Here is a 23,553-nt window from a genome sequence, read left to right on the forward strand (position 1 = left end):
AAATACCTATACTAACAATTAAACCAATACTAATAACTTCTTATGTGTCAGGCACTGTGCTTTGTCTCCATTTTTATAACAGCCCTAAGAAATAGGTACTCTAAGGATCCCTGTGATTTGAGTGAGGAACCTAAAAGTTAGAGGGGAAGTAAATCATCTAAGGTCACAGAGCTAGTAAGCTTGCAGAATCAGAACTTGAGACCAGATCTGATGGACAACAGAGCCCATGCTTTAAACACTACACTATACTGACTCTACTGGCAAGTAACTCTTTAAATGCCAATATTCTCAGCAGGTATAACAACACATTAAATCCAAATACCTTTGTACAAATGAATTTATGAAATCTGTATAACACAAGAAATGGGGTAATATAAACTCATCTGGAAATGAGGAAACAGAAAGGGGAAGTGACACAAGAGAAGGAAGGAGCTTCATAAACAAAGTACAATCTCTACTTCCTTGACCCCGAAAGTTCAAAGTTGCCCTGTGCCACAACTATATTTTTGTCACATTTCCTCTAATAGACTATGCTATTTGAGGACAGAGATTACATCTTAATCATCTCTGTAACTATAATGTGCAATTATTCAACTATGGTATGGAAGATAAAAAAATATTATATATGGGATGGATGAAACTCATAAGATGTGTTTACAATAAATAAGTTACTACAGATAAAGTTAGGAAGACAGAGAGGGACCCGAGACTCAAGAGGCACTAAATATATGAGGCACACACAAAATACATACGACAGACTACACAAGGCATTCGATACTCACGAGGTCTTAAATAAGCCACTCACTGGTGATGCTCTTTGGCAGAGGTCCCTCATGTCCTCTGCCAAACAGAACCATCAAACCATCTAATGGGCTAATGAGTGAGCTAATGCTACTGGCCAGTGCACGTGCCTCTGTGCCCCTCCAAACGGGGCAAGTTTGTGTGATGGCCCCGGCACCTTCTGTCCTTGTGCCCCCTTGATCAAACTTCAGCTACAGTACCTGTAACCACACTATCATCGGCAGAGAGAGGCAGGACATATGAACCCAGGATTCAGGAAGTACAGCACCTCCAACTTGTATGTACCCTATCCTGTGTGTTCACCTATCCCATTTCTTTCCCCTTGCTTTTCACCCTGACTTTTGTGGGATTTCTTTGTTTCTTTTTTTGCTTTTGGACACTCCACGCAGCATGTGGGATCTTAGTTCCCTGATCAGGGATCAAACCCATGCCCCCTGCAGTGGAAGTACAGATTCTTAACCACTGGACTGCCATGGAAGTCCCTCACCCTGACTTTTGAAGTTGATTTAATAAACCATGTAACTTGGGCCTCTTAACCTGGGCTGCAAGCCTTTTGGCTCTGTGACCTCTGGGATAGCTTGCCTAGTAATATACAGTTGACCATTGAACAACATGGGGGTTATAGGTGCCGACCCCCGTGCAGTCAAAAATCCACATATAACTTTATAGCTGGCCCTCCATATCCACGGATTCAACCAACCACAGATTGTGTAGTACTGTAGCATTTATTATTGAAAAGAATCCATGTATAAGTGGACCCAGTTCAAACCTGTTATTCAAGGGTCAATGATACTTAGAAGCTGCCATTGTATCAAGGCAATTTCCCACATTCATGGTGCCTTGCACAGTGCCTTGTCCATAGCCTGAATAAAATTAGCTCAAAACTCCACCTATGGCCACTCTGATTACTAAACAAGTTTTTAAAAAATATTTATTTATTTGGTTGCACCAGGTCTTAGTTGTGGCAGGCGGGCTCCTTAGTTGCAGCTCCTTAGTTGTGGCATGTGAACTCTTAGCAGGCAGGCTCCTTAGTTGCAGCTCACGGGCTCCTTAGTTGTGGCATGTGAACTCTTGGCTGCAGCATGCATGTGGGATCTAGTTCCCTGACCAGGGATCAAACTTAGGCCCCCTGCACTGGGAACGTGGAGTCTTAACCACTGCGCCACCAGGGAAGTCCCCTAAACAAGTTTTTAACTTTCTTTCTAACTCCCAAATAAAAGGACTGTTATGTGATACCGGTGTCCTCTCTCTTACCTGTAAGACGGTGCTGCCTGCAAAGCCAAAGCCATCCTTCAGCAAGGCTGTGATGTAACTGAGATCCATGCACAGGAAAGGACTGCCTGAGGTGAAGTTTTCCAGGTTATCACATACTGGAGGTGACAGAAAGAGAAAAGTGGAATTCAAGTTTGCAGCCAACTGACAGGTGTATGATTTTCTCTAAATACAGACTAAGAATAAGCAAAGCAGAATCCTCCATTCTCCTTCTCCCAGATGCCTGGGAGTCTTGGAGGCTAGAACTGTGCACTGACAGCCTCTGCAAGACCCCAGCTCCATCAAGAACCAGCACGTTTCTGATGTGACATCTAATCAACTCAAAGGTACATGGGTCCTAGTTTATTTGCTATGACATATATTCTATGACTTATTGTTGGGGCTTAATTCAACTAAGGCCCTTATATATTAAGACAGGGAATACCAGTTAACCCTACTTCAGGGCCACTGGATAAGAGCAATTATTTGCTTTTTTTTTTTTTTTTTAATTTATTTATTTTTGGCTGTGTTGGTTCTTCGTTGCTGCGTGTGGGCTTTCCATAGTTGCGGTGAGCGGGGGCTACTCTCCCATTGCAGTGCGTGGGCTTCTCATTGAGGTGGCCTCTCTTGTTGCAGAGCACGGACTCTAGGTGCCCGGGCTTCAGTAGCTGTGGCACACGGGCTCAGTATTGTGGCTCGCGGGCTCTAGAGCGCAGGCTAAGTAGTTGTGGCGCACGGGCTTAGTTGCTCCACGGCATGCGGGATCTTCCCGGACTAGGGCTCGAACCTGTGTGCCCTCATTGGCAGGCAGATTCTTAACCACTGCGCCACCAGGGAAGCCCCATTTGCATTTTTGATGAACTCTTTCAAGGAAGCCTCTGTGGCTATTTTCCATATATTCTGGTGCTCAGTGTTTCATTACCACTGATAAAACTTTTTCAATTTTTTTTTAAAGAAAGGAAGAAGGAAATGTGGAAAGAAGAAAAGGTTTTCACCGTTTCTCCAAAGTCTCTTGTATTCTTATATTTTTCTTTGCCACTTAATGCTTTTAACTCCTGGTAAAGACAGGAAACCAACCTTCTGAGAGGCTTTCTGCTGGCCAAAGCACATTAGGTCACTTTAAGGTCACTGGGGGTGGCAGCCTCACGGGCTCACATTCAATGGTTTCCACTGACACTTACCTTCCCTTGCTTTCCTTTCAAAATCTTCAACTTTTAAAACACCCCCCTTTTCATAATCTGAAATGAAACAGAACAGTAGTTGATGTCAAAAAACCTTCCAGGAAACATAAGGAAATTTATCCTAGGAAATTATCCTATTTATAATAATGAAAAACCAAAAATAAAATTTCCAACATTAAAGAATGGGATAAGCAAACATGATATATCCCTACAATATAATCTATACAGTTTATTTTACTTACTTATAATCTATTTTGTTTTATATATATATATATATTTTTTTTTTTTTCGTGGTAGGCAGGCCTCTCACGTTGTGGCCTCTCCCGTTGCGGAGCACAGGCTCCGGACATGCAGGCTCAGCGGCCATGGCTCACGGGCCCAGCTGCTCCGCGGCATGTGGGATCTTCCCGGACCGGGGCACGAACCCGTGTTCCCTGCAGCAGCAGGCGGACTCTCAACCACTGCGCCACCAGGGAAGCCCTGTTATGTATATTTAACTATAGCTAAAAAATAGGCCCATTAAAAAGGGGCCATTAAACACGTCAGAAAATAAGAAATTAATTCATATCTCAGGCCATGACAGATCACATATATACATTCTCACAGCTAAACAAAATGTGTTACTATTATAAGGAAAAATGTTATAAAGGCGAAAGAGGAAACTTTTGGGGGTGAATATGTTCATTGACTTGAATTTGGTGATGGTTTCATGGGTGTATACATATGTCAAAACTTACCAAATTGTACACTTCAAATATGTGTATTTTATTTTATATCAATTATACCTCCATAAAAACACTTAAAGAAAAAAAAGACTTCATGTGTATTTGTTTAGGCCATCTTCTAGCCCCAAAAGATTCGAAATCATATTCACTCTTCCACTTGGGTGACTTGGGAGAAAAGTACGGTGACCACCTCAACAAGGCATTGCAAATACTCCTTTTGTCCCTTTCCCTTCCCCACCACAGCCCTGCCCAGTTTCCCCGCTGCACTGACACCTGGAGTGAACTTACCAATCATGTCTGTGTCAACAGCTCGGTCATAATAGTATGAGAAAGCGTAGAAGGAGCTTCTCTGGACCTCATCTGGCTGATGAAGTTTTCCTTGGACCACCCTCAGCACTTCAGCATAGCAGGGCTCAAAGCCCACCTCCCCTGATGGGGCAAAAGGTGCACAGGGGCAAGGTGAGAAAGTGAAAGGCAAGCTGCTGAAGCCAGTGGAACAGCAGGAGGATCAAGGCGAGCTGAGGCTCAGGACAAAGGGCTTACAGACAAAGACGAACAAACTTTTGCAGCCTCATCCCTCTGGAGAACCAGCACCTACTTCTCCACAGCAGGTCCCCTCCCTAACCTGTGTTCACCAAAAAAGCCACAGCCGGCCTCGAGCTGCCCCTTAGCATTATGTTTCATGGCATTTATAAGTATGCAGAGGCTCACCTGCTTCCTTCATGGGAAAAATCAAGTTTTTTCCTCGAGTTTAAGGTCTATGCCTTTTATAATACCCAAGATCAAGTATTCTTCTTATCGTCTCAATTCTATAACTGAAATAGCTAAACATTAATTGGATCTGAAACAGTTTCACCCTGCTGAGGGCAGAGACCCTCAATACATTAGACCCAGGGTAAGAAGAGGTTTCTAATGGATCTACAACACCTGGGCAGGGAAAGAGCTGAACACAGAGTGACAGCTGCCTTGTTCACTGTCACTTCACACTACTCCTTGGAGGCACACCAGCATCTATTTGGAACTAGTTCCTGCAAAAGACAAGCTTCTCCTAGCTCTGGAAAAAGTTTCCCATGGGACTTTTGCAGACTTCTACTGTAAAAGTAATTCCAACCAGTGAAAAAATATCACCTGCCTTCTTGGTTGCCACCATACTGGTATTTCACACCCCCAAAGATCCACTCTGCTTCCAACCATCTTGGTAGACAGGCACTTCGGAAAGTGTGTCCATCAATTCCTGAAAGAAACCAGACCACAAAGAGGCAAGGGTGTGAGAGAGAAAGAGAGAGGAAGGAAAGCAAGAAGTCAGTAAGGTTGAAAGGAATTATCAAGGTGGCTGGGCCTTAAAATCATATGAAATTAGTTCCACGACTGCATACTACGATGGGAATTCTTAACTCAGGGTTCACAGATGGGCTTTGTGGGGTTGGTGAACCCCCTGAAACTACAGGCAAACTTTCATGCTTATGTCCATTTGGCAGAGGGGTTGATGGCTTTCATCACATCTGAAATCTAAAACCTACAATGGAATAAGTTCCCTCCTTTCTAAAACAGGGAAAAAATACTGTTCTACTTTTCTCATTGATTGTTGTGAGGCTTAAATAAAATACACTTGAAAATGTAAACTCTGAGATGCTATATACTCATCACAATAATAGCTTACTGTGAACCACACACCATAAAAATTAAAATAAATGCAAAATCTCTTTTAAGGTGAGGAAATGGGCACAAAAAGTTTAGCTAACTGGCCCGAAATTACAAGACTGGGACTGACCCTAGTTCTGCCTGACCCCAAAAGCTGAGCTCTTTACCTCTCTACTGCCTATGAAGAAAGGAATGGAGTTGTTCAGTTATTCCACCTTGTAAGTGGACTGCTGCTACCTGCACCTCCCACGTAAAACTAAGGGCTTGAGCTCCTGCCAAGTTTAACCCTTGAGTCTTGAATTTTTGCAGACACTTCAGCCCCCTGGCCACAAACCGTTCCCCCCTAAACCAAGAGACTTCATGCTAGAAATGGCTAATAATAGATACCAAAACATCTGACCTCACAAAGTAGAAAAGGAATTTGCCATTATGATGTCTATTATACAACACAGGCCTCTTACTTCAGCATAACCCTTTCTGCCATAGAATCACTGCGAAGGTAGGGAAAAGGCAAGCTGAGTACTGGTGTCACTCTCACCATACCCCAACCAGCACACCCAGACGAACCTTCTGTCTCCAGGGCTCCCAGAGTTGTTAGTCTTGCAGCTTTCAATCCAAATCCCAAGTAACTGTAAAATACAGGATTGACTAATTTCATGTGACCCTGAATTCTCTAGCCTAAAGCTCCCTCTTCCAAAAGTAACATGGTTTCTCTGTCTCACTCTGGAGGGAAGAAAACCTTGTTCTCTGTGCTCTATTCATCTCGTGTGGACAACAAGCAGTAGTTCTTGCACAGTTCAGATCAAGGCCTTGCAGGAAGAACTTCCCACAGCTATGCTTTAAAGGCCAGAGGCAGTGACACTTCCTAGGGTCCCACCCTGGGAACCATCCCCAGAAGAGATCTCATTATCTTAGCTCCCAGCCCAACTGTGATCAAATTCTAGGCTGGATTTGAACATCTGAAGGTCAGCTTAAAAGCCGCTGACACAGAGCTTTGGCTGAACCTTCTCTGAGTGTCCTCTCTCTGCAGAAAACTTGACTCCTTATATTACTTATCTTTTACTCTTTTACATTATTTTTTTAAAATCTTACATTACTTTTTACTTTATTACTATTATGTTTTTGAGGACAAGAATGGAGAAACCTCTTGGGCTTTGGTAAGTAGCTTAGGTTTCAGTTAACAGGCCTTCAGGGACTGGCAAAGACTTTGTAAGGCTGGTCAGATGCAATAATAGATGTGAAAATGTTTTGAAAAGTTAGGAGAATCATACAATGTGAAATAGTATTCCTCCACGTCCCCCTCTTCACCTATGTGTATAGAGCTTATAAGTGCTGTTAAACATCTCAAAGGAAGTGAGGTAGCCTCTAGGGGTTTGTTCCAGGGTTTTCTGCAAAACAGAAAAAGCAAAAAGACTATTCAGGATCCCCAATTACCTGAAAATGTTATCACCACCATCCCTATCCCTCCCCCCACAAAAAAAAAAGAGATGAAGGAGAAGATTAAACAACTAATCTCACAAGGCTTGAGGAATCAAAGGGACTGAACAGTGAGGGGAAGTTCGTTCGGTCAGTCATTAATTGACTTAACTCAGCCTGTTCGTGGTGGAGCTGCTGTCTGAAATGGGGCACCACTTCCTTAGCACCATGATATGCCTGCCAAGTGGGCTGGTAACCATACCTTCATATGTATCTGACTCACCTCAAACTGCGGCAGGAACGTGATTTGGGTGGAGGCACCCCCCAGGTCCAGAGTCCCCACAGTCTCCTGGCTGTGGCCATGCAGCTGACCTGTGAATGAGAGCTAGCTCTGAACATCTTCTGTTTCCTGGACAGCCCAACACTCCTCTGTCTGCAATTTCTCTCCTGCTCTTGTCATATATTGGAGGAATTCTGTAAATACTCCACTGCTTCCCAGCCCCAAAGGCTGCCCACAAATGCTAACCTAGAAGGACTCTTGCTGCAGCTGAGGCCTTGAAGGCAGGTAATAGACACTAACTTCCTGTCTTTCCTCCCCACCCTCCTTTTTATTAAACAAAAGAAAGAACCTGGAGTGAAGTTAGAAAAAAGTGAACAAAGAAAAAAAAGGTATTTTTGCTCCCTGACCATGTGTGAAACCCAGTTAAGGTCTTCGATAAACTTGAGAATATATTACCTGTCAGAAAATTCACAGTAACCCAAGCTAATATGCCTAAAAAAGGAGAGAAAGACAAAGATTATATCCAGAGCATTTTCTACCCCCGTTCCCTAGCCCCATCTTTGTTCTTTTTCTCTCTAAATTTCATGTCTAAAGCATACATTTCCCTCTCCCCATCTTTCCATTTCCTGCTATCCCCTTCCTCCTTGCTTATCTGTTCTCCTTACTTAGTTCCTTTTTTCTTCAGCACCCCCATCCCTGTTCCCAGTTCCTTTAATCAGATCTTTTATTAACCCTGGCCCTCTCCCCCTAGAACATACATCAATACCTCTCTCACCTTCATAGGATCCATCCATGATGCTAACACTGTCATCTGGTACCAGGAAAGGTGACTTCCTGAAGATCTCTTTTACCTAGAAAAAAAAGAAAGAAATCTGGATTCCCTAAGGCAATAGATTTCCGCATTTTGACTGTATCCTATAATGCTTAGAAAACTACACTCTTCATTTTCCCTAGATAAAATTTTAGCAGAACTCACTCCTTTTCCCCAAGAAATTAGAGAAGGAACTAGGCAAGAAATTATTGGTTTCTTGTAAAAAACAAAAACTACCTCCAAGAGCAGAGCCTGGGCTTTCTTTTCTGGCAGTAAGCGCAGTCCCGCTGTTGCCCTCAGGACCACTGGCGTTCTCTTCCAGTGACTTCGAGGGATTGAGTCTTTGGCCACCTCTAGGAGTTCTTGAACAGTCTCAGCACCCTTCAAAAGAGATGATTCACGTATCCAGTGAACAGTTCATTTAGTGGAGCTTGTCTATTCCCTTAGCGTGCTCTGGGAGAGTACCAGGAATGAGGTGGCAGAGGGCTCCAACCCTTCTCTGCTCCATAGAGCAGAAACCTAAAGAAGCGGGCTTCCTTGAAGAAGAAGCCATTTCATTTTGATTAAGTTATAATAAAAATGATTCTTGGGCTTCCCTGGTGGCACAGTGGTTGAGAATCCGCCTGCCAATGCAGGGGACACGGGTTCGTGCCCCGGTCCGGGAAGATCCCACATGCCATGGAGCGGCTGGGCCCATGAGCCATGGCCGCTGAGCCTGCACGTCCGGAACCTGTGCTCCGCAACAGGAGAGGCCACAACAGTGAGAGGCCAGCGTACCGCAAAAAAAAAAAAAAAAAAAAAAAAGATTCTTTTACAGTGTGGTCATTTTAATTGTTATTTTATCTCAAATAAAAATTAGCTTCACAGGGAGTTCCCTGGTGGTCTAGTGGTTAGGGTTCGGTGCTCTTACTGCTGTGGCCCAGTTTCAATCCCCTGTTGGGGAACTGAGATTTCATAAGCAGTGTGGCACAGCCAAAAAAAAAAAGCAAAAAAAGAAAAATGGTATCTAATATTAAAGAATTTCATATTCATTCACTAATAACATATTTTAAAAAATTAGCTTCAGGCCAGAAAGTTGGTATGGTGAAGGAAACAAGGCTTGGAGTTAGAAGACTTGGTCGCTAGCCCTGGGGCCTAACATAGGTCACTTGGCACTCCTGGGGCTTGGTCTCCTCAGCTGTGAGAGGGAGATACCATCATACAAAACTGTTGTATGCGTTAGATGTGGCAGACTGCGTGGAGCTGCCACAAAAATGCCAGCTGCAGCTGTTATTATGCTACCCCTTTTATGACTTCTACAAGGACAGAACACATCAGGTTCAGTTTTGCATTACCAGCACCTACCTGCATGGCACACAGCAGATGTTCAAATTATGATATGTTAAAAACCATTATTTTAAAGCCATTGTTTCTCTGAGTAAACATCTGTTCTGACAACACGCTGCCTCTTAATCATTATAATTATTAGCAACCACAACACAATTTTACTCTCCAAATGTCAAATCAGTTTCTAATAATGTGGTTGCTTTCAACAGCTCCTAATTTTCTAGCACATTTGCCATTTCATAACAGCAAGCTAAGAAAATAAACATCCTCTCGGCTGTTCAAGTTCCAGCCATTTTTAACATCAGGTGTTCCTTTAGTTAATGATTACACTTGTGACACTGAACAACACCTTTATATATGCTACCAAAGTTCAACATTCTGCCTTATTCTATTTTATATCATTGTGGCCTCTGACATGGGGTGCTGTATGTTGTGAGAGCTCAAATGTGAAATACAGTTATGACAGAACTCTACATTCATCTTCTATTACTGAAAATTTTTGTTGTCGTGGGTTTTGCCCAATTTCTAGAATATAAGCATGGTTCTGTGCTGTATAAGGGCACTCTGAAGTGGAGTTCACTCGATCTATATTCCCTTAATTGTTGTGTGTATACCTCCTACCTTATAGAACTTCACAAGCATTTTCTGCATGTACATTAATTGATGCAGTTGATGGCTTCAAATCAAAATTTTAAACAGTAAATACAAAGAGCGCAGCTTCTTTTTCTTTTTAACATCTTTATTGGAGTATAATTGCTTTACAATGGTGTGCTAGCTTCTGCTTCATAACAAAGTGATCAGCTATACACATACATATATCCCCATATCTCCTCCCTCTTGTGTCTCCCTCCTACCCTCCCTATCCCCCGCCTCTAGGTGGTCACAAAGCACCAAGCTGATCTCCCTGTGCTATGTGGCTGCTTCCCACTAGCTATCTATTTGACATTTGGTAGTTCTTGAAAGACAGTGTTATCCCTGCATGGCCACAATCTATTTTCACACCTCCTTCTACCTAAGCCCTGGTGAGCCTGGGGTGTACAATTACTGTTATCCAGGAGATTAGCTAGGACAGAAAACTGATCTCACACATGACCTCAATATCAGTAGTGGACAGCATGAGATATTTAACAGCAGTGGTGTGGTAAAGTTATCAAGGCATTTGAGAATTGAAACATCTAATTGTAAAAAACTCACCTGCTTAGGTTGATCTACAAAAGCAGAAAGTCCTGGATTCACAGAATCAAAAATTTCCCCTTCCAGAATCGGAAGCTGTCCTATGTTGTCCATGGAGCAAAACAGAAGAGAGATGGCTGATTATCAAAAGTTAGGCTGTCTCTGGATTTCCCTGGTGGCGCAGTGGTTAAGAACCCACCTGCCAATGCAGGGGACACGGATTTGAGCCCTGGTCCAGGAAGATCCCACATGCCATGGAGCAACTAAGCCTGTGCGCCACATCTACTGAGTCTGCGCTCTACAGCCCGTGAGCCACAACTACTGAGCCTGTGCACCACAACTACTGAAGCCCGTGCACCTACAGCCCGTGCTCTGCAACAAAAGAAGCCACTGCGATGAGAAGCCCACGCACCGCAACGAAGAGTAGCCCCAGCTCGCTGCAACTAGAGAAAGCCCACGCACAGCAACAGAGACCCAAGGCAACCAAAAATAAATTAAAAAAAAAAAAAAGTTAGGCTGTTTCTGTTTCTGGGCTCTGTATCATATTAACCTGCTACTTCCCCCAGATATTCCAAGTCATCCCACCTGTGAGGAATGGCTTGCAGGAGTATTGGGTAGGGGGATAGAGGATGAAAAGTAATCACTGAGGGTCCCTCTGCCATTTCTCTGGTGGACACCTAGCTTCTACTCCTTTCCCTAGACTGTGTGTGTAACTTGAGGATAGAACACTGAATATTTAGAAAACGTTAACCTTCAGGGTCCCCCCATCCCCTTTTCCAAGGATGGTAGTGATCTTTCTCTCAAGACCACTCTCAATATTCTGGACTCTGGAGTAATAGTCACCTTTAGAGAAAAGGAAAGATACATTACAGCTATACTTCTTGGACACATGGGTTTCAGACTACAGGCAGTCCAGATCTCTCTTAATTTCACACTGAATTAAACCATATGTGTTCAGTTATAGTCCAAAGTGTTCTCTGAAGAAAGACATTCAGTCGCTGTAAGATTCTGTAACTGACATCACACACTCTCAGCACATTTATTTCTGGGAGGAGTTGCTAAAGTATGGATTTGTCGACTCTGGTGAGGGTACCGGTTGCACGTACCTGGTAATTTCTGCACAAAGGTGTAAACGTGAATTCGAGTTCCAGTGCTCCCTGCATCAAACATAATTCCATACAAGGTGCTGGCACTGACATTGACGGGGCACATGGAAGACAGGAAGACACCCTCAAACCAAGTCTGTTGGTCTCTGTGGAAGACAGTGCTGCAAACACAGGACACTACCAGCATGAAAAAGGCTGCCCCCTGGGAAATGGCCATTCTCTTCCAAGATGTAGTGAGTCTTCTGTTACAGAAGCAGTGCTGCTAGCACACCTGCAGTGGCTTATAGGACAAAGACACGCAAGGTTAGACCAACTGGCCTCTTTGTTTACACTTGTAAAAGAAGAAACATCCGTTACAGAAATCCCACCCCTTTCCCTAAGCTGCTCCTTCTCTATTCCTAATAACCAGCACAACAAGCTAGACCAGGGTGACATAGGCTCTTAGCACCTTTTCTGAAAGGGTATCTGGTTGCAAAGGGACATTGGGATTTGAAATATATTTTCCCATGCTCTGCTTTTAATTGTAGGGTGGATCTCACATACTCAAAGGCTCTCTCTGCCACCCTGCTCCTAATGTTGAATCTAATTTTTTTCTTTCCATTTTGACAATTTTGTCTTTAGACCATATACTAACACTTCCTCTCTCTTTCCCTCTCTTTCTTCTTCTTCTTTTTTTTTTTTTGCCGTACTGCGTGGCTTGCGGGATCTTAGTTCCCTGACCAGGGATCAAACTGGTGCCCCCAGCAGTGGAAGTGTGGAGTCCTAACCACTGGACTGCCAGGGAATTCCCTCTTTCTTCTTTTTGACTGATAAACAGAAGCTTCAGTTTCTGAATCAAAGTTATAAAGTTATAAAAAAAAGTTACAAAGTCCCTGGTATTGGGGTGTTCACAGCCTTTAAAAATCAGGCCACCTGTGACAACAATATGGCCAGTGGCTTGCATATTCAACCACATTTTAAGGAAATAAATCAACTTAATTCAAAAACACTTAACTAGACCATTATGGTTTTTAAAACATCCTTCACAGGTTAGGCCATGTTATCTCCATAAGAACTTAGAGCAGGTGGGCAAATTAAGACAGAAAGGCTCAATGACTTGATGAAAGTCATAAAGCAGATCAGTGGTGAGTTATGGCAAGTTACTGCCTGTATTTCTTAACATGTCCTTAGCAAGACAAAAAACTTATAAGTGCTCAGCACTGTTTGTTCTGGATTTGTATATCACGGTAGGTTGGGTACAAATGATGCAGAAAACCTAGAATGAGATACATGGAAAAATGTCTCCTGCATAGGCTATATTTTCTCCTGGTATTAATGAAGAATGCCGTATCTATTCTCTAAGATTTAAGGCTTCCTTAATTGCCCTTTATGTACTTTGCTCAAAACAGTTTTGGGTCTTCTGATCCAGCTTTCACCTCTGAACTTCTCCTTGTGTGAGTCATAGCTACTAGTTAAACAAGATCTAACTCCAAAGTCCCCATTCCCAGTCCGCAAATCTCTAACAGAATACTTGGTATATTTGGAGTACAGATTGAGGATCCTTAATCATTCTCAGGTTTGTTGATCTCCCGGGGTTCATTTTATCAAAATGCCTCCCTTCCCAGGTGACATATCATATAAAATAAAGCTAATTAAAGTTAATTGCATTTGGAATGTAAAACTATTTAAAATAACTAGAGTTGTTCTGAAGTACCTCAAAGGCAGAGTTAGAATTATCAGTTTGAGCACTCTTCAAGGCTGAACTTCTGTCGTTAAGAATGAGAGCTACTGGCTAAGGAAAGGAAAACTTAGAATCTCAAACAAAGGAAGCTGATCTCAGGAAATCAACCACTGCAACAGGGCAGCTGCTTGGCCAGATTCGTACTCACATCTTAAATCACTCCCTTTGGTGGATTCTTCTTTAACAGCAACTAGGCTGGTCATGCAGATCAATCTAAAGAACTGAAAAAACAACCTTTCAGATTCTGAGTATTAACAGATCACTGCCTTGTTCAAAGCTCAAACCATATTCCACATTCTCAGGAAGTGTATTTAGGGGCTCTCCAGTCACCAGCCTGCTTCCATCACTATGACTGATTCCACAGCAACTTCTTCAGGGCTCACTCATATTTTCTCTATTATTGTGGTTTCTGAAAAGAAACTGCTCCAGCTTCTGTTTCCATTAAGCAAACATTTGTTTTCTTCCAAAAGAAATTTCAAGGAGAAAAAAAATGCATAATAGGTATCTGTTTTCATGAAGTGAAAACTGCAGTCCTACCAGGTGTTCAGTGTAAACTAAACAGTAGATTGTAGAAAAAGCAAAGGATGAACACATAAAACGTACCTTCTGCTCTCAACCCTTACCTTCTAACACCACTTCCAATCTCATTTTTAAGATTAGCTACTTTAAGGATGGTATTAGAAAGGCTTACAACTTAGAGCACATATAATGGTGCACTATTTTACATGACACAGCCTACAAGGCTTGCTCAAATGTCCCCTTCTCAGAGAGTCCTTCCTTGTCTACTATATTTAACATTGCAACCCACCTGGTCACATGTACGTCTTCTACCTTCCTTCCCTGTTTATTTTTCTCCACAGCACTTCTCACCTTCTAATACACTACATAATTTAATACTGGCACATAGTAGGTGTTGAATATATATCCTGAAGGGATGAACAGTGATCCAGTGACTCAGGGACTGTATCTCATCCATTTAATAAGAATATAATAGCTGACTTCTTTCCAAAAGGAGATTAACTACCCATCCATGGGAAGATCATGATTCCAAACTTCAAAGGATGGACTGTTTCTCCCATTGTGTTAATTATTTACAAAGTTTTATACGCTACTCAAAATAATGTACATAGACTGGAGAGTATATATCAGTATATTTAAATCGACTCCTTTCAGAATTGGTCTTCTCAATCTCTCTGGCTATCTCCTTATTCACCCCCAACAAAGCCCTCTCTTCAATTCTTTTGAGACTTTGGTGCCAGCTAGGGTTTGTCACTATGCCCATCTCCTTCTAAGGTCTTTTCAGTGCATCTTTGTCTCTGTAGTAAACACCAGTCCTTCCTCCTCAGCCTCCCCAGAGCATCACACTCTGGCTTCCCTTCTTCCATGTCACCCAGAGCTCGAGTCCACAATCCCACAGGACGCGGGCCTCACCTGTGTGCTCACCTGCTCGTGCCTGCCCGATCTCTGTGAATCCTTGCTTTCACTGTTGGTTGCCTTTTGCTCTTTGCTCCTATTTCAGCCTTTCTGAATCAAGCTAGCTTCGTGAATCACATTCACCTTTGTGCTAGTTTGCAACTAACACATGGCATTCTGCTAACTCACTCCCTTCTGTATCCTTCATTCCTCCCTTATCTACCTTTTTTCTGAGTATACATACATGATTGTCTGGTTCATGTACTTTTATAATAGTTAAGTGCCAACTGGCAGAATTACTGCCTATAGGGCTGAAGTTGCTGAGGAACTGAATTCTGTGTGGTTTCTACACAGGAGATTATAATTAATGTTTTTACAACATTATTTAATAATGCTATGTTTACAATTAAAAATATGTAACCATGTAAGAATATTATTGATTCATGTTTTTACAACATTAGCCCAATAGTAGAGAAGTGAACAGCACTCCTCAATAGCTTCCATCCTTGAGATGAACTTAGAAGGCTGGCATTGAATTGTCTAATTAATAATCATCACTGAGTTTCTAATATATACCAGACACTGTGCTAGCTTCTAGATACAAAAGAGAATTCAAATATAGGCCCAGCTCTTGAGCTCTCAGCTTACTAGAAGGAACAGACAAACCAACAGCTATAATGTACTGTGGCAAGTTCTCTGACAGAACTATGCACAGGGTATGACAGCAATGGACATAAGGGACAAGTAACTCATCTTAGGAGAAGGATGGAGGTGGAAGGGAGTGGGAGGCTTTTTAAGGGACGAGAGGCATAACCTGAGTCCTGAATCAGAGACAGGATTTACCCTGGGGAAGTGACACATGAGAACCTTGAGAACTTCAAATATTAAGAGTTCAATATGGCTGGAATGTAGAGGTGTACCAGAATAAAGAGGATAGGTGTGAGAAACCACTGGAGGCATCAAATCAGATTTCCAAATGAGTGGACTTGTTTCCCTTATACAGTTCCATGGTGACACCTGACAGTTATTTATGGCTTTCTATTCCCTCCTTAAGCAAATACCAATATTGACTGACCTAAATAAAATGACAGTATTTCCCAAAAGTGTAAAATAATGGAATGAGAGAGGTGACTAGAAAGGTCTACCAAAACGTCTGAAAACACTGAAATGTAAAAGCGCCCACTGCCAATTCTTCTGAGTTCCACAGCATAGCTGGCTTTAACAAAGTTAAAAATTAAACATAAAGCAAGTTTAAAGTGTAACTAGAATGAAATTTTTAAACAATAACCTGAACCATGGGAATGGATTAGCCAAAACACCCAGAGCATAAATTAGCCAAGCAAAGTAAAACCAAGGTGGGTCTAAGAAGGTAAATCTGAGACAGATTACAGCACGGTAAGCAATGCCTCATTTGAGGATGTAAGTTAGGACTTACATACCTGATACCAAGGGCCAGAGCCCTGGAACACTTTGCTATTTGAAGGGTGTATAGGTGAAGGTACATAATATCTTTTGTATTTCTAAAGCCAAGTACTGAGCGGGGAACATGTCAGACATCAGGAAATACGTCCTAAATGGACTTGGTACAATTGGGCTAATGGTATCTGCAGACAGGAGCGCTGGGGCAGGCAGCACCCTCTTTCCCAGTGTCTTACTATGGCTATGTATCACATCCACAATTCCCATTTCCCCTCCAAAGCAGCCTATAGGAGTGCTACTCTAGGAAGTCTATTTATTCACATATTCATTCATTCATTTAGCCATTCCAGAAATTATCAGTTGCCTAGTGCTACTTATAAGTATAGCAGGCAAAGATGAATCATCTTAGACCTGCCCTTTAAGAGACTACTGTAGGGCTTCCCTGGTGGCGCAGTGGTTAAGAATCCACCTGCCAATGCAGGGGACCTGCTGCGGAGCAACTAGGCCCGTGTGCCACAAATACTGAGCCTGCGCTCTAGAGCCCGTGAGCCACAACGACTGAAGCCCGTGCGCCTAGAACCCGTGCTCCGCAACAAGAGAAGCTACCGCAGTGAGAAGCCTGCACACCGCAGCGAAGAGTAGCCCCCGCTCGTCGCAACTAAAGAAAGCCTGCGTGCAGCAACAAAGACCCAATGGGGCCAAAAATAAATTTTTTAAAAAAAGAGAGACTACAGTAAACAGAAAAAAATACATGTCCATTTAATTACCTTTGTAAAGTTAAAATGTGACAAGTACCACAGTTCCATGCTCTGAGATTTCAAAGCAGGGAGCGATTACTTCCAGCTGGGATGATCAGAAAAGGCCTTGTGAGAGCGGTAGCATTTGAGGAGGGTACTGAAGAGGGGAACTAGGGACAGGAGAGGAGTGCTTTTCAGGAAAAAGAAATAATATGAATCAAGACACGGATGCAGAAAGCGGATAGGGGAACCCCAAAGAATAGTAAACAGAGCAGTTTGACTAATTGTAGTAGAAAATAAAATTGTAAAGGCAAACTGAGGTCAGATAGTACAACACACCAAATACTCAGCTAAGGAATTTAGACTTTACTTTGCAGGCGATGGGAAGCCATTGAAAATTTTGAGCAAGGGAGTGTCACAAATATGAACCTGGCAGTTACATGTAAGAAGGATTAGGGTGGGGAGCCTTGGTAGGTTCCACTCACTTGTCTAATTCTACAAGTGTTTACTGGTGCCTACGAAGTACTAGGTGCCAGAGAATTAAAGGTGAATAAACAGACTTTTTAATTGAAGATGCTCAGAGTGTGGCAGAGGTGACAGATACATATACAAATAACCACATCTTTTAAAGTTAATAACAAAAATGCGAAAGGAGCCCAAAGCACAGATGACTAACTCTACCTAGAGGATAAGGAAAGGCACTGAGATGACATTTAAACTGATTATGAAAAATGAGAAGTACCTACATAAATAATAGAGTCATGTGGACAAAGAGCAGAGGGACTATGAAAAGATGAAAACAGATAATAGCAGGGAAACTATGGGTAGTCTGACTTCATTTTTAAATTTCCTCAAGAACTTTCTGTCATATGGATTTGAGAAACAAAATGAAAACAAAAAAATAGAAGATTAGAGGGGAAGAGGTATAAGAAGGTTAGCATTTAATGCAGAGGAAAGACTTTGGCCAAAGGAAAACAATCTGAGGTAATAATAGTAATAGCAGCTATTATTTATTGAGATCTTAATATCTGCCAAGCACTGTTAAGTATTTCACATGGATTATCTCATTTAATCTCACAATACCACCCTGTGAGGTAGTTCTATTATTAATATCCCCATTCTAGAAATAAGAAAACTGAGGCTTAAGTAACTGTAGACCACACAGTAGATAAGTGAAAAGAGCCAGAAATCAAACCCAGATGGACTAATTCCAGAGCCCACAGTTTTAACTGCTAGGTCACAGGAAAGGTCAGCCAGTGTGGGACTAGGGAAAGGTAGCTATGGGGGTGGGGAAGACAGTGCAGAGCAGAGAAAGATGGTCAAAGACTTGCATCAGATGTGAAAGTCTTACAGTAGCTTGATCTCTTTCCTGTGCATGACCAAGAGCTTTTGATCTGTTTCCTGCTGGTCTACCTTTATTACATTTCCAGAATCTGACCATTTCTGACCACTTCCGCCACCACTGCCTTGGCTGGAGCTGCCATCATCTGTCATATGGTTTACTCTAATATTGTCCTAACAGATTTCTCCTTTTACCCTGACTCCCCTAGAGTCTATCTTTAACAAGCAACTAAAGTCATCCTTTAAAATATAATTTAGAGCATGTCTTTCTTCTGCAAAGTCCAACAATGACTTCCCATTTCCCTCAGAGTAGCAAGGTCCAAACAATAGCCTTCATGGATCCACCTGCTCTGCCTCCTACCCCATTACCTCTCTGACCTCATCTACTAACAGTTTTCACCTCACTCACCCCACCCACACTCTGTGCTTAAACGTCACACATGCTCCTGCCTTATGGCCTTTGCTCTAGCTGTCCCCACTGTCTGGAACAATCTTTTCCCATATATCCACTTGATGAATTCCTGCAACTCCTTCAAATCACTGTTCAGATGCCGCTTCTGTATAGGGGCCTATCTTTACTACTCTAAGCACTCTCCCTCACTCTCCCCTACCTCCATCTGCTTTCTTAATCCCCCTTACACTGGTCTACTTTTTTTCTCCACACCACATATCAATTCTAACATACTAGAGAGATTATTTACTATGCTTACTATCTGCGTTTCTCTGATAGAATATAAGCTCCTTGAGAGCAGAAATCTTTTTCTGTTTTGATGTAGCCCAAGCACCTAGAAGAGTGTCCATCCAGTAAGGTGCTCAATGAGAAGTGACAATAGGAATAAAGTGCAAAGTGACATAAAAAGGGAGAATACTTTCATCAATAGTTAAATTTCTAAGAGAGAATGATTAATGAATACCTATTCAATTTGTTTTAGGAGAAGCTATAATTTTCTTTTTCTGAATCTATTAGTTCTATAGCTAAATTCAATCTCTCTAACCAAACACATTCAACCGTTAAAACTGTGATAAAGTGATTTTCCAAAAAAAATCTAAAAGATAGTAAACACTGTTTACATTGTCCAAATTCTCTTCTACATATCAAACCAATAAATATTTTAGGATACTGTACCTTAGTTATCTATTGCTGCATAACAAATAACCCCCAAACTTAGTTGCTTAGAATGACAATAAACATTTATTATCTCATAGTTTCTAGTTCAGGAATTTGGGACTGGCTTAATTTGACAGTTCTGGCTCAGGGTCTCTCATGATACTGTAGTCAAGATGCAGGCTGGGGCTGCAGTCATCTGAAGGCTCAGATAAGGCTGAGGACCCATCTCCAAGATGGCTCACTCAATGGTTGGCAAGCTGATCTTGGCTGTTGGAAGAAAGTCTCAGTTGCCTCCCACATGGACTCTCTATAGAGCCTTAAATGTCTTCACAATGTGCTGGCTGGCTTCCTCCAGAGTGGGCAATCCAAGAGAGAGCAATGCAGAAGCAGCAATGCTTTGTATGGCCCTTCAGGTCATACACTATCATTTTCCCCGTATTCCATTGGTCATACAGACCAATGCTGATGAAATGTGCCAAGAGGACTATACAAGGGCACAAATACTAGGAGGTGAGGATGAATGGGGCCATCTTGGAGGCTGGCCACTGCCAGTTATAACCAGTATTTGTATAGTATTTTGTATTCAGCTTTTTCTTTCCAGTTTATATATATCCCTATTAACACAACTTACATACTTCTTGCTTTAGAAACTATGTTATTCCAATGATATTAACTCTTTTTAATAAATTTATTTATTTATCTATGTTTTATTTTTGGCTGTGTTGGGTCTTCGTTGCTGTGTGCGGGCTTTCTCTAGTTGCGGTGAGCAGGGGCTACTCTTCATTGTGGTGCACGGGTTTCTCATTACGGTGGCTTCTCTTTGTTGCACAGCACAGGCTCTAGGCGTGCAGGCTTCAGGAGTTGTGGCTCACGGGTTCTAGAGTGCAGGCTCAGTAGTTGTGGCACACGGGGTTAGTTGCTCCACGGCATGTGGGATCTTCCCAGACCAGGGCTCGAACCCGTGTTCCCTGCATTGGCAGGCACAACTACTGAGCCCGTGCTCTAGAGCCTGCGAGCCACAACTACTGAGCCCGCGTGCCACAACTACTGCAGCCCACATGCCTAGAGCCTGTGCTCCACAACGAAGAGAAGCCACCACAATGAGAAGCCTGCACATCGCGACAAAGAGTAGCCCCCGCTTGCTGCAACTAAAGAAAGCCCGCACACAGCAACGAAGACCCAAAGCAGCCAATAAATAAATAAATAAAAATAATTAATACTTAGGTACTGAAGAGATATTTGGTAGCAAGGGATAAGACTGACAACTGGCACAGATTTGAAAACCACTGAAAAGTTTTATAACAAGCATTTTTCAAATATTAACTAGATAAAAAAAGGTTTATTAAAAAAACCAACTTTTATTAGATTGTTGCCAAGGAGCTATAATAAGACCTGTGAGCACGGAAACTACAGGGGAGAGATAGAACAGAAAAAAGAATTTCCCAATAATATGAGTTGTCTCATGTTGGTGGGGAGAGGAGAATTCTTGCCCCAAGGGCTCAGCCCAAATCTGATCACATTGTCCAAGTGGATTCACAAATCAGAAGGGTGGTTGCATGAGATTTCTTTCAAGGTCCCTTCAACACTAAGATCAAATACTCTCTCAATAAAGGAATTGGAATTGGTAGTTACCAACAAATATAAACAGATTACTTCTTTCAGTACTTTATTCCACTTTAATAAAATCATTAGACATATGTCAAGAAGGCCCACTCTGTACAATGAACCATCTGAGTCTTATACTGAAATGAGGTCAGGCAGTGCATGATTTCATTGTTCATTGTTTCAGGCCTGACTTAGCTACAATAATGACCGCATAGGGAAGCTGTTGCTACTGCTGTCTCACTTTCCTCACAAGTCACAAGGCCTTTTCTTCCCTATTCATTAAAAGTAGAAAGTCCTTTAGGTGAAAGATACTATTAATCAGGAGGGGATTAATATTGCCCCAATGAGCAAATATAATGAAAATCTAAGGTGATAAACTATCTCTGCCTCCAAACCCATATCCACCATGGGAGGCACTTATCTGCAGAAGAGGAATTGCAAGGATCAGTGCCATGTGTCACTGTTTATACTGGAGTTTGTGGGAAGAGAAGTGAAAACATATTTTCCCTTTCTTGTTATCAACTGAAAAACAGCTACTCCTTCAAACATGTTGAATCAGTACGAAAAACCTGAGAAAGGCAAATATTACAATGATACCTCATGTATAAAGCAAGGAATAGGGGTGCCATATAAGTACATTTCCTCAAATGTGCCTTTTTAAAAAAACATTTATTTATTTATTTATTTAGGCTGCATCAGGTCTTAGTTGCGGCACGCAGGATCTTCATTGCTGCACGTGGGATCTTTTAGTTGAGGCATGCGGACTCTTAGTTGTGGCATGTATGTGGGATCTAGTTCCCCGACCAGGGATCGAACCTGGGTCCCCTGCATTGGGAGCGCCGAGTCTTACCCACTGGATCACCAGGGAAGTCCCTCAAAGATGTCTTTACAATATTTCTTCTCTAAATACTATAACATTTTTATTTTAATAGTGTTTGGTAAAAATGTTTCTAAAGTGACGTATTTAATTTATGGTTCAGAGTTATGATTATGATCATCAGCTATATTTTTCTGTAAACTTGGGATGCCTTCAGGGACTATAGGTCTGTAGGACTGTTTGCCCTTCTGCCAACTAATAGTCGCAGATTGCTATGCTTTTTGAGCCAGTTTTCCTTGACATCATACTATCTATTATCGCTGATCAGTGTTGTCATGTGCCTGACTCCTTCAATAAGCTGCCATCATCTAATTTTAAAAAATCTTTTGTGGGATATGAACCAGAGAGCCATAATCATTAGACTTTTATGTCAACTTACACAAATGAGGGCCTCTCCAACATATAAGGGTTGTGGAATCTGTGACAGCTTTTACTGGCTCATTGATCCCTTTCCATTTACTATCAGCTCTCAGCTAGGAATAAGAAAGCATAAATCTGACCTATGGAAAAGTAGGGTATTACTTTATATAGGTTACTTACCAATATCTTCTTTTCCTTCTAGGCTTTCCGCTTTGTTTCCTTCAACTAATGTATCACTTTTTCAACCTATAGAAGATGGACATGGATACTCATAAGACCAAAGTTCCCTTTTTTTCTCTCTTGTCAGTATGCCTATTTTTGATTCAATTATCTCTTTTTGCATTTCTGTTTCCAATCTATTCAGGCTCTGGAAAGCAGATCACCAAGTTAATATCCTGACTTGTAGTCTAGTACTCTTGGGCTCTTTCTCCTCTTTCACAATTTCTTTTCAAACTACAACTGCAGCCATTCTAATAAAATCACTTGTTTACAAAATCAGCAATAACAAGGGGAGGCAAGGCCCACTCCCTCTGAAAGCTAGAGTACATTACTGTGTACATGTATGTGTGCACATGTATTGGGGGGCAGGGATTAAAGAGCTAATCCATAAACAAAGTACACTTTGTGAGGTCTTTTTTTGGCTGTGAAGAGCTCAAATACCAGATGTGTGTTCCACAACGTGCTCGAGAGTGGTACTATTACATAATGAGTATGTGGTTAAAAGGGCCTAAGCCAATCCCAGTCCTAGGTACATATCCACAAGATTAAAAACAGGGACTCAAATAGATATTTCTATACCAATGTTCACTACAGCATTATTCACAACAGTCAGATGTGGAAAAAGCCCAAGTGTCCATCAACAGATGCACAGATAAACAATATAGTATACACAAATACAATGGAATATTCTTTAGCTACAAAAAAGAAGTTCTGATACATGCTATGACATTGATGAACCTTGAAAATGTTATGCTAAGACACACACAAAAAATATGATTCCACTTACATGAAATATCTAGAATAAGCAAATTCAGAGACAGAAAGTAGAGTTTACCGGGGGTTGGGATGAGGGGAGAATGGAAGTTATTGCTTAACAGGTCCACAGTTTTTGTTTGGGGTGATGAAAAAGTTTTGCAAATAGATAGTAGTGATAGTTGTACAACACTGAGTATGTAATTAATACCACTGAATTGTATACTTAGAATGGTTAAAATGACAATTTTTATGTTATATATATTTTACCACAGTTAAAACAATTTTTT

At 41.7% G+C, this 23,553-nt stretch overlaps 1 protein-coding gene across 9 annotated transcripts in view; it reads right to left on the bottom strand.

Moving 5' to 3' along the window:
* ENTPD5 (ectonucleoside triphosphate diphosphohydrolase 5 (inactive)) overlaps positions 1 to 23,553 on the bottom strand; it is a 36,036-nt gene that overhangs the window by 5,280 nt on the left and 7,203 nt on the right. For 5 of the 9 annotated variants that reach the window (XM_032621144.1, XM_032621140.1, XM_032621145.1 and 2 more), the window contains 14 exons: positions 22,472 to 22,537; positions 13,580 to 13,652; positions 11,712 to 11,991; positions 10,627 to 10,706; positions 8,344 to 8,487; positions 8,071 to 8,146; positions 7,752 to 7,787; positions 7,299 to 7,387; positions 6,908 to 6,987; positions 6,167 to 6,228; positions 5,091 to 5,192; positions 4,247 to 4,387; positions 3,234 to 3,290; positions 2,056 to 2,171 (listed from right to left, as the gene is read on the bottom strand). In XM_032621144.1, the coding sequence (XP_032477035.1) occupies positions 2,056 to 2,171; positions 3,234 to 3,290; positions 4,247 to 4,387; positions 5,091 to 5,192; positions 6,167 to 6,228; positions 6,908 to 6,987; positions 7,299 to 7,387; positions 7,752 to 7,787; positions 8,071 to 8,146; positions 8,344 to 8,487; positions 10,627 to 10,706; positions 11,712 to 11,928 (1,200 nt within the window). In that variant the 5' untranslated portion in view covers positions 11,929 to 11,991; positions 13,580 to 13,652; positions 22,472 to 22,537. Of the gene's footprint in view, positions 1 to 2,055; positions 2,172 to 3,233; positions 3,291 to 4,246; positions 4,388 to 5,090; positions 5,193 to 6,166; positions 6,229 to 6,907; positions 6,988 to 7,298; positions 7,388 to 7,751; positions 7,788 to 8,070; positions 8,147 to 8,343; positions 8,488 to 10,626; positions 10,707 to 11,711; positions 11,992 to 13,579; positions 13,653 to 14,862; positions 14,929 to 22,471; positions 22,538 to 23,553 lie in introns of those variants that run through there. The other 4 variants (XM_032621149.1, XM_032621147.1, XM_032621146.1 and 1 more) reach the window with 4 other exon arrangements.

Source organism: Phocoena sinus, chromosome 2 (genome assembly GCF_008692025.1).
Source record: "Phocoena sinus isolate mPhoSin1 chromosome 2, mPhoSin1.pri, whole genome shotgun sequence".
Taxonomy (NCBI): domain Eukaryota; kingdom Metazoa; phylum Chordata; class Mammalia; order Artiodactyla; family Phocoenidae; genus Phocoena; species Phocoena sinus.